Source organism: Sus scrofa, chromosome 6, assembly GCF_054392235.1.
Source record: "Sus scrofa isolate SSC_HxYL_T2T_F1_AM1 chromosome 6, Sscrofa_HxYL_maternal_Yorkshire_Landrace_v2.0, whole genome shotgun sequence".
NCBI lineage: Eukaryota > Metazoa > Chordata > Mammalia > Artiodactyla > Suidae > Sus > Sus scrofa.
This window is the reverse complement of record NC_139388.1, coordinates 57,863,747-57,878,292: the sequence shown is the minus strand read 5'-3', so window position 1 is coordinate 57,878,292 and position 14,546 is coordinate 57,863,747. Positions and strand designations below refer to the sequence as shown.

Sequence of the window (14,546 nt, the reverse complement as noted above, 5' to 3'; positions counted from 1 at the left end):
CCAGGCTTAATTTCTCGGGATAATTACCATCATCCAAAAGAATTTTGGCCGTGTATCCCTTTAAGAGATTGTTTTCCGTCTCTCTGCTGAGGCTGCTGGCCAAGCGCTCTTAGAGGGGAGGGTTTTCTGTGCAGCCCAGAATCTGGCACATAGTAGGTACTCACTAAACACTGTTTGATGGGCCCTGTGCTAATTTCCTTTCCTCATCTTATATACGGGGAAGATGGGCTTTGTGGGGCCTGCCGTTCATACAATTTGGAGAGTTCTCTTTAAGAGAAAAGAACACAAAATTCGGAATACAAGACCAAGTATAAGGCCTTGAAGGTGGGTGTGTAAGAAAAGGCTCCTGAAGCTCAAAGTGTCTTAGCTTCACGGTAAAATTGCTTCTAGTGGAGGAAATTACTTCTCCCATCTTACAGATTAGGGAACTGAGGCCCTCGGTTCACTAGTCTCCCTGCTGGTACTGGCAATACCAGCATGGGACTGGACACACAGCTGCCCCCTCCTTGGCCATTCCAGGGCCCAGGCTCACCAAGGAAGGCCGAGGGGGACACGGTGCCATTGCTACGCGCTACCATGACGCTGATGCCTGTCTCCACGAAGGGGACAGAGAAATCCACGATCTCAGACCGCTCCTCGTTGATGGTGAGAGAGCCAATGGCCATGTCCGCGCGCTGGTAGAACACCTAGGGTCAGGGCGAGGAGAGAGTGAGGGAAGCTGACTGGCTCAGGACAAAGACAGGTCCCAGGAGACCAGTGACTGGGTGAGGAAGAGGGCTAGGGAGTGGTGGGGTGGATGACGGGGAAGCAGGCAGAGTAGGGCAGGAAAGGTGGCAGTAAGGGTCGAGAACAGGAGTGGGAATAAGTGGCCTCCAGCCACATCCGGCTCCCTCACCACGCCTCGGAAAGTTTGGGGCGCCCGCCTCCTGGCCCCGCTCCCTTTCCCTGGTGGTTTCCCCTAGCCCCGCCTCCTTCGCCCCAAATTCCCTCCTCTTGTCCCCGCCCCTCTGCCAAGGTGGGTCCTTTTCTAGTCCCGCCCCTTCAAATTCAGGCTTTCCCACCTTTGGCCACGCCCCTTCGGCCCTGGCGTGGTCCCCCATAGTCCCGCCCCCTCAGAGCCAAAGTTCCCGCCTCTTAGCTCCGCCCTCCCGTCCAACCAATCCTCGGTCCTGATCCGGGCCCGGCCCCGCCTCCCACCTGTCCTGTCCCCGCCCACGCCCTGTCCCCGCCCACCTCACCTCCCCGATCATGCCGTTCCAGACGCCGTCAATCTTTTTGCCGTGCTTGCCATTGGTGACCAGGTAGAGGTCGTAGCTGAAGCCGATGGTCTGCGCCAGCCGCTTCAGAATGTCGATGCAGAAGCCCTTGCAGCACCGCTTTTCTGGGCGGGGGGCGTCCGGCGGAGGGCTGCGGGGAGCGAGAAAGTTTGGGGACGTCGCCACCGCCCCCCAGCTCCGCCCCGCCTTATGGAGGGACAAGCAGCCGCCAAAACTATGGTGAATATCGTTTTCCGGGGAAGCTGAGTCTCAAAGGGATTCCGAGACTTGTCCAAGGTGACCAAGCTGGAGGGCTGTGGGGATTCTGGGTCCCAAGGAAGGAGCGGACTGGGGTCAAGACTACTGGACTTCAGGGGAGGATTCTGAAGCCAGAACTCCTGGATCCAGGCTGTCACCTGTGGGTGCGGTTGAGCTGGCTCCGGCAGGGCACGGAGTCTCGGATGCAAGTGCCACTGATGGGGTCGGCAGGCTCCACGATGACGAAGGGCCGCTCTTCCAGAGTGGCCACCGTGAGGTGCTGCGTGTCATCTACTGGCTGCAGGAAGCGGCCGTAGCGGGACCACAGCGGGTACTTGAGGCGGAGAGTCTGCTGCTCCCAGCTGCCCACCTTGGCCAAGAGCAGGGCATTCAGGTTTCCTGAGGGGGGTCTTTCCAGAATGTTCTGGCCTTCATGGCCCTCCTTCCGCGGAGTCCCGAACTCCCGGCTCCTTCTCCCTCAGATCCAGGAGTCTGGACCCCAGAAGCCCTTTCCTCCTTCATACCCAAGATGCTGGGCTTTCTTCTACCAGGACCCAGGGAACTGGGTTCCCAGTGTTTTCCCGTAGGACGCAGAAGTCCAGGCTCCTAGCCCCTTTCTCCCTCAGAGGCTAGACGGCAGGGCCTCAGCCTTGACCTCCACCAGGACCCAGGAGTCCAGCCCCTCTCCCAGGCCTGAGGTCAGGGCGCAGACTCACCACCTCCCACGTCCTGTCTCGGGTGAGGGAGATGACCACCAGGGACGGGTTCACCAGGAAGCCGTCCTCATTGAAGGAGTAATCCCGGTTATCCCAGGTAATGTTCATGAAGTACCTGCCCAGGAGGAAGGGAGAGGACGTGTGTGGGCCTGGACTGGACCTTGGCAGCCAAAGTCCCCTCTCTACGGCTGCGTGCCGGCCCCCAGTTAGAATCTCTCCTCCCAGTTCTTGAAACCCCAAATAATGCCTCTTCTCTGCTAGGCACTCTCCCTCGGCAGCCCAGTGCCCCCAGGACAAGGTCCCAGATCTTCGGCCTGGGTTTGAGACGCTAGGGACCCCACCTGCCTCTGTGGCCCCATCTCTAATCACTTTCCACCCTCAAACGCTTTCCACCCAAACCCCTTTTTTTGAGGGGGGGTTGTCTTCTTTTATTCTTCTTCTTCTTCTTTTTTTTTTTTTTTTTGGTCTTTTTAGTGCCACACCTGTGGCATACGGAGGTTCCCAGGCCAGGGGTCAAATCAGGGCTGCAGCTGCTGGCCTACATCATAGCCCCAGCAACACCAGATCTGAGCCACATCTGGGGCCTATGCCACAGCTTGCAGCAACACCAGATCCTTAACCCACTGACTGAGGCCATGGATCAAACCCACATCCTCAGGGATATTAGTTGGGTTCTTAACCAGCCACAATGGGAACTCCCCAAACCCTTTTTGTGCTCACCAACACTGAATGCAGCATATCCCCAAAACACAGCAAGGGCTTTCCTACCTCTAGGCCTTTGTAGGTGCTTCACATTCTGCCTAGAAAAAACCCTATTCTCTCCCTTCTCGTCCTGACCAGTTCTAGGTGTTCAAGACTCAGCTCACATGTCCCTTCTTCTGGAAAGAAGCCCCGGGAGGGTCTCTGAACTCCCAAGTGTCTTTCCTAAACAATGGTGGCCCGTCTTCTAAATGCCTGTCATCGCCCTGGTCACTGGGCCAGACCCTCAGCTGTCATCCTAGCCCTTTCACTCCCCCCACTGAGGCCCTCAGTTCCCCAAGCCCCATCCTTCCTAACCCTGGAATGTCTCTGCCCCATTCCCTCCTCTCTGTCCCCACAGCCCTTCTGGACCCCACCCCAGCCTCCTATCTGGCCTCCAGTCTGTCCCCAGCCTAGGCCAGAGGTATCTTTCTACACTCAAAACTGACTTCACTTCTCCCCAGCTCAGAGCCCACCCATGGCTCCCCAATGCCCAGAACAAAGTCCAAGCCTCTCGACCCGGCATTCAAAGCCCTTGTGGCCTGGCTCCGTCCACCTTCCAAGTCTCATCACCTCTGACCCCTAATTCTCCTGTCTTCATCTGCCCTGAGCTATCGAGGTCCCATCAACCTGCCCAAATCTTTCCCTTCCCCAGGCCTTGGCACAGTACCCTTTCCTCAGCAGAAGTTCCAGGGCCAAGGCCTGAACCTGTGCACAGCAGTGACAAGGCTGAGTCCTGGACCACAGAGCCACCAGGGAACTCCCCACCTGCTCTTGCCATCAACTCTAATCCCCTAACCTGGCCTAAATACCCTCCATGAGCTGGGCCCCATGTCTCTCCATCACGCCCCACCCACTTGCCATGGTGCTCCAGACACAAGGGCTTTATTTCGGCTCCCAAGCAGGCAGTTCCGGCCCCAGGGCCGTTGCACCTGCTATTCCCTCTGTGTTCTCTTCACTCAGACCTTCCAATAGTTGGCTCTTTCTCTTTATGCATTTTTTATTTCTCCCAATTTCACCTACTCAGAAAGCCCTTTCCTGATGCCCCCTAGCATCCTAGGCATTTCTTAGCACATTCTACCTGCTCTATTTTCATCTCAGAAGTTATCACTTGCTAATATTTTTTTCCTTTCTTTTTTTGTTTGTTCAACCGCTTGTCTTGCCTATGAGACTAGAAACTCTGTGAGAGTAGGGGCCTTGTTCAATATTATACTCTGTGCTTGAAGCAGGGCTTGGCATAAAGCAGACTCTCCATAAACGGCTTTTCAATGAATTAACGAATGAATGAGTGAATGAACGAGCAATGCATCCTTCAGGTACCAGCTTAGATGATCCTCCTCCTCCTGGAAACCTCCCTGATGCCTGATGACACGTATGGGCTCGTTTGGAAGGTTGGCTGGGGCCAATGCAATTCCTCACCTGGGAGGAAGCTAGCTGTGAGATTCAGGGGAATGGATGGTGGACAGAATGGGCTGAAATGATGAGTATTTCGAGGGAGCAGAAATTCTGAGCAAGCAGAAGACATGGACAGCCTCTGGGGGTGGCAAGCCTGAGACAGAGATGGAAAGGGAGAGGGAGAAGGAGAGGGGGAGAGAGAGAGAGAGAGGAGCAGAGAGAATCAGAAAGAGTTGAAAGGGTAGCTGGTCCCCAGGCTTAGGCTGAATTTCCTGATGTCTGGGTTTCTGTGCCTGTTTATCTTTCCAATACAGGCCCCCTCCGACGTCCCCCGAGGAAACTTGAATGAGACTCGGCTTCTTGCTACCAAAAATGTCCAGGCTTAGCAGGACTCCCCCCAGTGCTCCCACAATGCCTGTGCAGCCTCCATTATGACAAGTCTCATGCTGCGTTGTCATTATCCCATCCCTGTCCGCTCTCCCTCCAGGACCCTGTGTTCTTTGAAGAGAAGTCCACAGCCTTATTCATCTCTTGTGTTCCCAGCACCCAGCATGAACCCTAGTTCCTAGCGGGGGCTCCGTAAGTATTTATGAATGAGGGATGCTTTTTTCACCCTCTTGCTCCTGGATCCTGATTCCCAACTCCCCACATCTCGACTCTCCTCTTTTGGGCTTTCTTCCCCACCCATCGCCTCTTCCCAAGCCCAGCTCATCTTCTGTTAGGATTAGAGGTCTCTCTACTGTTCAAGATCTCACTCCCAAAACTTCCTAGGGTGGAGATGCTGTCTCTCACCAAACCCTGCTGTCCTCTCCTAAAACCACAGCGTATCAGCTGGGCACACGCCTGTCCAGCCAGAGTCGACATCCCCCAGTTTTCCTTGCAGCGAGCCCAGGCCGCGGGCAGGGTGATATTCAAATTCTAACAGTCAGTACCGCACAGGCACTAGCCAATCAGAGCCGACCTCCAGCCAATCTGGATGGATGCGGCTGTAAACAACCAATAAATCAGCCCTGGCCAAGGGACTCCGTTCTCACCAATGGGATGAGAAGACGTGTCCCTTCTGCCTCACCGGCCCTAAAGGAAAGGGCTTGCTCTCCGCTTCCTCTCTTTCTTCCTGTTCATGAGCCAGAATTCAGACATGCTTTAGGACCCAGCTTCCACTGTGCAGAAAGGAGATGGCAGAGCAAAGAGTAGGGGGGTCCTGGGTCCCTGAATGATCCTATGGAGTGACGGAGTCTTCTGATAAACTGGACCGCGCCTCTCTGGATTGTGAAATGAGAGAGGAACAAACTTCTGCCTTGCTTGGGCTTTTGGATTGTCAGGTCTTTTTGTTACTGAAGTTCAGCTCCTACTCCAACTGGGGTATCTCACCGAATCTAAGATGCTCTCAGCGAGAAGAGGTAGCACTTTTTTTACGTATCACAAAGGGAAAAAAAAAAAAAAAAAAAAAAAAAAAGCCCTACCCATGAAACCATGATAAGCTATCACCTGTAAGACAGGTCCTGGTTTCAAAGACATTAAACTGTGCAAAACTTCGCCTCTTTAAACCAGGAAATATAATAAAACACTTGCTGTATCTCAGGTGCTTTTCCCCCCAATGACCTGTTTTAACCTCAGAAAGGAGACCCGATTATATGTGCTTTACAGAAATGGAGACTGACGGAAGCTCTGAGAGGGATGTGACCCCTCTGGGGATGTTCAGGCAGCAAGCGGCCCAGGTCGGCAGGCTCAGGAAATGTCCCACAACCCTCCCAGCCCAGCCCCACTCACCTGTGTAGACTCTCCCCTCGGTGGGTGCGGTTTTGGGCACGACAGTCATGGCCAAGTTCAGGCAGGAAGCCGTAGTCACGCAGCAGGGCCTGGGCACCTCTGGCCACTACGGCCACGCCAGCTGCCACACGCCGGGCCAGATCATCCCGCCAGCCTGCCGAGCGCACTGCAAATAGCCCAGCAGGGAGGGGGGCGCCTCCTGGCAGAAGAAGAGGCTCCCCAGGGGCACCGGAGCCCCCGCCTCCAGCCAGCTGGGGCCCCACCATGAACCAAACGTAGCCAGGCCCAGTGAGGCCCGCCTCCTCGGCTGCCCGGAACACAGGCTCAGCCTCCTCGCGGGCACAGAAGAGCAGGCGGATTTGTGCACTGACACTACGGAGCTGGGCACCCAGCACGGCCTCGCCAGCCCCAGGGTCCAGCGTCAGTGCCCCTCGATGCTCCCAGCCCACCAGGCTGCCATCAGTCAGCACCTCAATGTAGGACAGGAAGGCCCGGTGGCCGGGGGCACGCGTGGTCACGGCTACAAAGGACGTCCAGTCGTATTCCTCCAGCACCTCGAAGATGACTTGAAGCTGCTGTTCTGTAGACGAGCCCAGCTGCAGGAATGTGGATCCTTTCTCCTGCAAGGCAGGGGGAGGATGTCAGGCGCCATCCTCGTGGACACCACAGTTCCCCGCATCAATAAGGGACCTTCAGCAGCCAGCGAGGGGCTCCCAGCTCTCAACATGGCAGGCTGCCTAGGCGTTCACCAAACCCATCTCCTATTCTTGCTGGGGCACAGAACTAGGCCTGGGTTGGGTGTAGCTACCAGACTGAGTTCTAGGCTCTCCCCTCATGCACCTTCCTCTTCCCTGTCTGAGGGCAGATGCAGAGTCCCCAGGGGAGACCCCTAGGGGATTACAGAGCCACAACATGGAGACATCTGAGTCCCTGAGTCATCGCTTGGAGGAGAGCCACCTCCAAGCAGGAACACCCGTTTGGATTTTATGTGTGAGACAGCCTCCTATTGGGTTAAGCCACTGAGAAGCCAGGGTTTATCTGTTACAGCAGCTAATGCTACCATAAGGAACACACCCAGCATCCTGGAAGAGAACTACACTTCCCAGCGTGCACTGAGAGGGACTACATCTCCCAGCAGGCAATGAAGGTACTGTCTCTCCCAGCTGGAAGCTTGGCTGAGTAGACTTGCCCTTCTCTGGTTTTCCTCCTACCTTTCTGTTCCCCCCCTTCTCTGTTTCCTTTGCTGGACTCTCTTCCTTAGAATTCTAAACAGGAGTGTATTTGTCTTCTCTTTTCTTCTCTGTCCTTTCTCCCTGGCGATCTCACCCAAATTCACAGGTTAAAATGCTGTCTCCTAAGCTCTCCAATATGGTAGCTACTAGCCCCCCAGACCTATTCAGGTTAAAATCAGTTAATGTTACGAACTCTCTGGTGGCTCAGCAGGTTAAAAATCCAGTATTGCCACTGCTGTGGTGTGGGTTTGATCTCTGCCCCAGGAACTTCCGCATGTTGTGGGGGAAAAAAAAATCAATTAAAGTTTAATAAAATTTAGTTACATGTCAGGGGCTCGACAGCCACCCATGGCTAATGGCTGTTGAAGACCATCTTTGTTACAGCAGAAAAGCCTGTCAGGACGGCCCTCAGGCCCACACCTGGGCCATCTCGGAGCCTTCTCGGCTCTCTGTCCAGAACATGACCCTAGTAATTCATTCCTCCCTACAGCCCCCAACACAGTCCTCATTGTGACCACTCTCCTTCCTAGACGACAGCTTCCTAACCCATCTCTGCTTCCTTTCTCGCACCTTCCATTCTCCAGACAGCAGCCAGAGCAATCTCTTCAAAAATACGAATTGGATCGCCTCCCTTCTTGGTTGAAGACCTTCCAATAACTACCTTGGAGACAAAGCCAGAGTCCTCACGGAGGCCCACAAGGCCCCGAATGGCCTGACCCCCGTTGCCTCTCTGACCTCATCTCCTGCCACTCCCAACTCTTTATTCTTCCTCAAACACCTCAAGTTCCTTCCAGCTTCAGGGGCTTTGCCCTTCACTGTCGCCTTTCTTGGGGACACTGCCCGCCCCCAGCTCCCCCAGCTCCTCTGTAAGGAACTTAGGCCCTTTCCATCCTCAGGCCCAGCTCAGTTTACTTCCTCAGGGAGACCTCCCCTGACTGCCATCTATTGAAGCTGCATTCTTGGTCATTACTCTCCTCCAGAACAGACTGCATCCTCTGCTCATTTGTTTTGTCTGTCTCCTCATTAGAAATGCAAGCTCCATAAGAGCAGGGACCTTGTCTTTTTTTTTTTTTTTTTAACCTTTCCTAGCTGTATTCCCCAGAACCTGAACCAGCCCTGGCACAGAACAAGCCCTCAATAAATCTTCCAGTAATGCAATGAGATGAGCGTGGGCTCTCTCCCTCGGCACGTGCCTGTGGTTATATGTGCACAGGTTAGGGCAGCTGTGCTGAGGGACTGAGGTCTCCCAGAACGCAGTGAGAACCCGGAGAGGCCCTCACCCTTGACAGGTGGAGGCACTCAGGGGAACACGTTCCCAGCATTCACTGGGGGCACAGATGGAGCTGTAAGGACCACTCTTTCTTCCAGAGACACGGACGGGACTAACATTTCCCAGAAGGCAACGGGTGTGCACGGAGTGTGCCACAGTGCCTAGCCGACAAGAAATAGAGCGGCACACACGTCTCAGCAGCAGTGCTGGCATGACGGGCCATGTTTCTCGCTAAGCCAAGGAGGCGGCAGCCGTGAAGTAACAAGTTCGCTTCGCAGGTTATCTACGCACCCATCTCTGGACAACCCCATGCCGAAGAGAAAAAGACAGTTGGACAGAGGTCTATTCCCAGAGTGCTGCGGACACCAGAGAACCACGAGTCCCAGCATGCAATAGCGAACTAGTCACAAAGCCTCTGGCCCCCACGGCAGGGAATTGGTGGAGACTTAGCTCCACCCACTCAGGTGGCCCCATCCTCAGGCGAGCCCCACTTCCGTTACACTGGCTCCACCCCCTAATAGGCCCCGCCCCTCCTCAGGCACCTCCTGTTAGGGGACCTCTCCTACTTCTCAGTCCGCACACCAGGCTTGTTCAAATTCTGCCCTTCCCTACCAGATGTCCCCTCCAGCTGTCCCCTCCTGTGTCCTTGGGAGGCGGCCTCTCTCCAGGCCACAGCCAGCTCCAGCCTCTGCCCCCGCCTTCCCCGCAGGCTCCTGGCTTTGACCTCGCGTAGGCTGGGCCTGTCTCTACCAGGGTCCTTCATCTTCCCAGGCCCACCCTCTGGATTCTTGCTTTCCGCACCTTGCGGCTGGGTGCGCCCTGGCCCAAATTCTACTCCCATACGGTCTTCCTCTCTAGACTCCGCCACCGTAGTACACAAGGTAGACACAGTCCTCGGTGTCCTCCCCTGTCGCCGGTAGCCCCGCCCCCTTCCTGACTGGCCTCTCCCCACTCCCTTGCCGCTGGTCCTACCCCTCCCTAGACCACCTCTCACTAATGATTCCTCTTTTCTCGTACTTGTCCTTTCACCGGATGGGGATGGTTGCGACCTCCTACGTTGACCTCTAGACCCCATGCTCAGCTGGCCGGGCCCCTCACTGCCCTTCAGTACTTGATATTCCTCTTTCCTGGTCCCTGTCCCTGCCTTCCTGGCTCCTGCCTCCTCTCCAGCCCTCACCCCTCTGAACCCCCTTCTTTTTCCATTGACTCCTCCCCCGCGAATCCCAGGGCCCTTCGCTAGCTCGGATCTTGCCGTCTCGGGTCAGTCCTTTCTCGTTCCCAGTCCCCGCCCCTCGCTGGCTGGCCCCGCCCCTCCCCCAGATCCCAGCCCCTCCCCTTATTCTCCTCTCCCGCGGACTCTCAACTCGTGCCAGACCCTGGTCGTCTCACACCCTGCTTCTGGACGATTCCCCGGCAGACCTCGTTCCTCCTATAGACCCCTCCAAGGCAGCCCCGCTCTTCCCTAGACTCTCCCTGACATCTGTCCCCACCACATCCCGGGGGCGGACCCTCAGGACTGGCCCCGCCCCTTAGAGCCCCGCCCACCCAGGCCGGCCTCGCCCCGCCCCTCGCATCTGGTCCCCGCCCGGCCCGCGGGTCGCGCGCACCTTGGGCGTGAGCACGAGCGCGGCGCCGCCGTGCACGGCCACGATGGGCAGCGAGGTCTGCGCCGACAGGAAGTCGAGGATGGGCGCGACGGCGGGCGCGCGCGAGTCGTCCTCGAAGACGACGCCGTGCACGCGCAGCCCCGACAGCAGGTCGCAGAGCTGCAGCACGAGGCTGCGTGGGTCCGAGCCGTTGAGCACCAGCGCCACCGGCCGCACGTCCAGGCCCGGGCTGCGCACGGCCGCCGCCACGGCCGGGCCCAGGCGTGCCGCCTCGGTCGAGTACGCGGGCCCCGAGAACACGAGCGCCACGTTAAGCGGTCGCGCCCCACCGGGGCCCCCGCCTGGTGCGCCGGCCCCGCCCGGTCCCGGCAGCTCCTCCGGGAACGGGCTGGCGCAGGCCAGCGCCAGCAGCAGCAGCATCTTAGCGGGGCCCCGAGGGCCGCGGGGGCCACCGGCGCCGCGCATCGCCTGCGGGCCCTGCCGGGCAGCCTCTAAACACGCGGGAGCCCGGGGAGGGATACGGAGGAGGGTGGGGCACAGAGACCGGGAGACACGGGGAGCAGAGAGAGACACACGAAGGAGAGACGCAGAGATGGACAGACAGAGACAGGGAGATACAAGAAGGGAGAGACGCAGAGATACGGAGGAGGAAGGTTGAGGTGAGAGAGATGCAGAGATGGAGGGGGAGATAACAGAGGCAAGGGGAGAGACACAGGCAGGGAGAGTGGAGGTGGGTGACGGGGACAGAGAAGATATAGAGGGAGAGGAATCAAGGCAGCGATGGGGAGGATGCCGAGACAGGACAGATGGAAAACAGGCGCACAGAGATGGGATCAGAACAGGAGCAGAGTGGGATCCAGGAAGACAGAGAGAGATGAAAACAGCCACAGAGAGATGGTTAGGGAGAGAGCGATGGGGATAAGGAGAGAGATGAAAAGAGAAACAGGGACAGAGCGGCTCGGAGTGACAGAGACAGAGGCAGAGAGAGATTAGACGGAGTGACAGAAATAGGGAGGGGATGAGAGGCAGGAGAGATGCGGAGATGGACCAGGGAAGGTGGGCGAGATAAGAGAAACGAGAAAGTTGGACAGAGAGAGGAAGACAGACAGAAACCCAGGAAGATGGAGACAGAGACCCCGCGGCCACCGAGAGACGTGCACCCACAAGCGATGGAGAAATAGGCAGAATTAGAGATTGAGGGAGGAGGCAGGCAGAGTAGACAGAAAACAGGAAGACAGAAATAGCGAGTGAGGCAAGGCGAAGATCAAGACCCCCACCAGGGAGGTTGCCCAGCACAGACATGAAAGGAAGGCCGGGAAGGCGAGTGGCAGGAGGGATAGGAAATGAAAGGAAGAAAAAGTGAGGGGAAACAAAAAAGAGAAAGGGAAAGGGGGTCAGGTGGGGGGGGGAAAGAGAAAAAGAAATTAGTGGGGTACCCCATGGAGAGAGAATGCCGCCCCCCGTGACCTTACCCCTCAACTTGACCACAACCCCCAACCCATTTTTGTCCCCTCCCTCCTGTCCCATCCCCTCCCCATTTTCAGAGGCAGAAAGAGAGTCACGGTCCAGCCTGGGCTGCGGGTTTGAGGGACACAGCTGTGAGAGCGGGGGGCCGGGGTCCCTGGCTCCCAGCCCAGAGCGATTTAGTAAATGAGAGGCAAGCCAGCATCTCTCCCTGTGTCTCCTGTTGAATACTAGCTGCCTGGGGTGGTCGGGCTGGGAGCCCAGACTCCTGGCTCCCGGGTCTGAGGGAGGAGGACACTGGGGGCCTGGACTCCTGGTTCCCAGAGAGAGATTAGAGCCTGCACAGGGGGCTCCTTGAAGAGGTGAGGGTCCAGACAAGGAAAGGTTCGCTCTTGATTGTCAATCAGGCTCCTGTCCGGTTGCCATGGTAGCGAGGGCCTCCATCCACCCCACAGACAGCCAGGGTAGGGGAATGGCCCCCACCCCTTCCTCTGCCTAGAGGCCTCATCCCCCCTACACACACACCCAGCAGCCTTCCCAGCGACCCTGGGCCACTGTCTCCCCAGGGATGGGGGTGGGGGCTCCTGGCAGGCCTCAATCCTCGCTCCCCTTGCCCCTCCTCTCCTCTGCCCTTCCCCAAGCAGCTGGCTCAATCAGTGCTCAGAATAGCCCCCCTCTGCCCCAAAATAACCCACAGCTGTGGCCTGGTGCCCCCCCCCCAGGATAACACTCCCTCTCCTCTCCCTTCCCGGGGGCTGCTCACCCCTCAGCCCCTGCTCGGCCTCTCTCAGACCCACCCCTGCCTGGCCTCTGGCCTTGGGGACCCCAGGGTCCTGCTGAAGCCCAAGAGGGCAACTCCAGCCCCACCCTTCTCAGGAGGCTGTATGCCCAGACTTCTCCTGGGAAGGATTCAGGAGGGCAGTCTCCTACCCCTCCAGGGACAGAGAAGTGGCATCCCCAGCCGCTGGAGGACTCTGGTGTCCCAACCCCCCAAACCTACACCCTCGGGGATCACATTGTCCAGGCCTCCAGACTCCACCTCCTCATGAGTCTCAATCCTCAGTTCCATCCCCACAGGACCAAAGAATCCAGACTGACTTCCCCTGCCTTGTCGGGGGCTCAGGACCCTGAGCCCCCAGCCTCCTCCTCCCTCAGACACAGACACCCCATCCTCCAACTTCTCCCATAGACTTGGGAGTCCTGGCTCTTGGGCCCTCCCCTTCTCCAGGACCCAGGAGTGTGGGTGCTCGATTCCGTCCTCTCCCAGGACCCAGGGGCCCTGGCTCCCTCTGGCCCCCAGACTCAGGAATGCTCAGGACCCAGGAATCCAGGCCCATAACCCTCTCCTCCCTTAAGGACCCCTTTTTGTCTCAAGCCCCATCAATCCCGGCATCCCGGGCACCCCACCCCCCACCCCCAACTCCAGCTTCCCCGAGTCACCCCACTCAGGTCCTGGGCATGGCACAGCCTGTCCCCAGCTGAGGAGCAGGAGGGTGCCAGAAATTCCTGGGGTGTCCCTGCCTCCATCACTCCCCCCAATCCATCAAAGAAGAGACACCAGAGGCCACTTTCATCAACAGCTGCCCCCCCACCCCCGCGTCGTGCTGCAGACGGCGTCCCCCCCCCAACTCCAATCCCGTCCTCTCCCCACCCTAATCCTGGTGCTTGGAAGAGGCTAGAAGGGTATTCCAGAACCTTGAGGAAGGGACGGTAGCTTGGGGCGAGGGGTGCCAGGGCCTGGAGGCTCTCAAGGTCTTTGGCAGGGGTATTAATAGCAGACTCGCAGCTGAGGAGGGATGGGTCGTAGAGAGGAGGAGGGAGGAGGACTGGCCGAGGGGGGAGGCTGATGCGGGCAGGGGGATGCAGAGGGAAGGTGAGATGGAGAGATGAAGGGACAGAGAGGGAGATGGGGTGCTGGGTGTATGGGGCTGGGGAGAGAGAGCAGAGTGTCAGAAATGGGGGGTTAGGAGATCCGAGGTGTGGAGACCCGGGACAAAGGGCTCGGAAGGGGAGAGGGAGAGGGCAGAGAGGCCCCAAGAACCCCCCCCCCCATCCAATAACCCTCCTTCTCTGCGGCCCCTGGCCAACTTTCCCTGTCCTAGATCTAGGGGTCCACGTTCCTGACCCCACCCCTGCATCCCCAACCCCAGCCTTACCTTTTCATGACCCTGTTCTGTGGGGGGATTTCGGGGGGGCCAGGAATGGAACCAGAGTCCAGCGACCCAAAGATTCAGCGGAGGGCTCAGGGAGCCGCCCGGGGGGGCAGGCCCTGGGGCGGCGGCGGCAGCGGCGGCAGCGGCGGCGGCGGGGACCTCTTGCCTGTCTCTGGCTCCGGCTCTCCCTTCTCTTCTTTGGTCCGTCCTGCCCTGTCTGTCCCCCAAGGTTGCAGCCACCCCGACTAGGCGAGGACGCAGCTACACATGTTGCGCTGGAAGTTGGGCCCCGGACATTGCGGAGGCTGTCGGGGTGTCCTCTCGCCGCCCCGACCCCGTGGGGATCCCCCCTCCGCCCACCCGGGGTGCCCCCCTCTGCCGCTTCAGCCCCGGCTCCTCCCCCCGGTCCAAGAGTCCAGTCCCGCCTCTCCCTGGCTCATTCTCACCCCCCTTGGTGCCCTCAGCCCACCCCCACCCCCCGCGTCTGTGTCTGTCTGTCTGTCTGTCTGGGTCACCTCTGAAGCCCGTGGCTGGTGTGTGTGTTTGTGCGAGGGGCGGGGGACTGCCTGTCTGGGGTGCCCTTTCCTCGCTTGGCCACCTCCAGACGCCCCCCCCCCGCACCCCTACTCTCAAACACAGGCAGAAACACACACATACATACACACGCACCACCTCGCTTCCCTGGGA

General features: G+C 58.2%; 1 protein-coding gene across 3 annotated transcripts in view; it reads right to left on the bottom strand.

Annotated features, from left to right (window-relative positions):
• The window catches only part of GRIN2D (glutamate ionotropic receptor NMDA type subunit 2D), a 42,146-nt gene extending 27,929 nt beyond the window's left edge, over positions 1-14,217 (bottom strand). For 2 of the 3 annotated variants that reach the window (XM_021094673.2, XM_084961324.1), the window contains exons 1-7: positions 13,863-13,994; positions 10,243-10,733; positions 6,134-6,753; positions 2,231-2,345; positions 1,673-1,884; positions 1,239-1,407; positions 533-686 (exon numbers count right to left, since the gene is read on the bottom strand). In XM_021094673.2, coding sequence (XP_020950332.2) covers positions 533-686; positions 1,239-1,407; positions 1,673-1,884; positions 2,231-2,345; positions 6,134-6,753; positions 10,243-10,707 — 1,735 coding nt within the window. In that variant the 5' untranslated portion in view covers positions 10,708-10,733; positions 13,863-13,994. Of the gene's footprint in view, positions 1-532; positions 687-1,238; positions 1,408-1,672; positions 1,885-2,230; positions 2,346-6,133; positions 6,754-10,242; positions 10,734-13,862 lie in introns of all 3 variants that reach the window. The other variant, XM_084961323.1, reaches the window with a different exon arrangement.
• Positions 14,218-14,546: the final 329 nt, after the last annotated feature.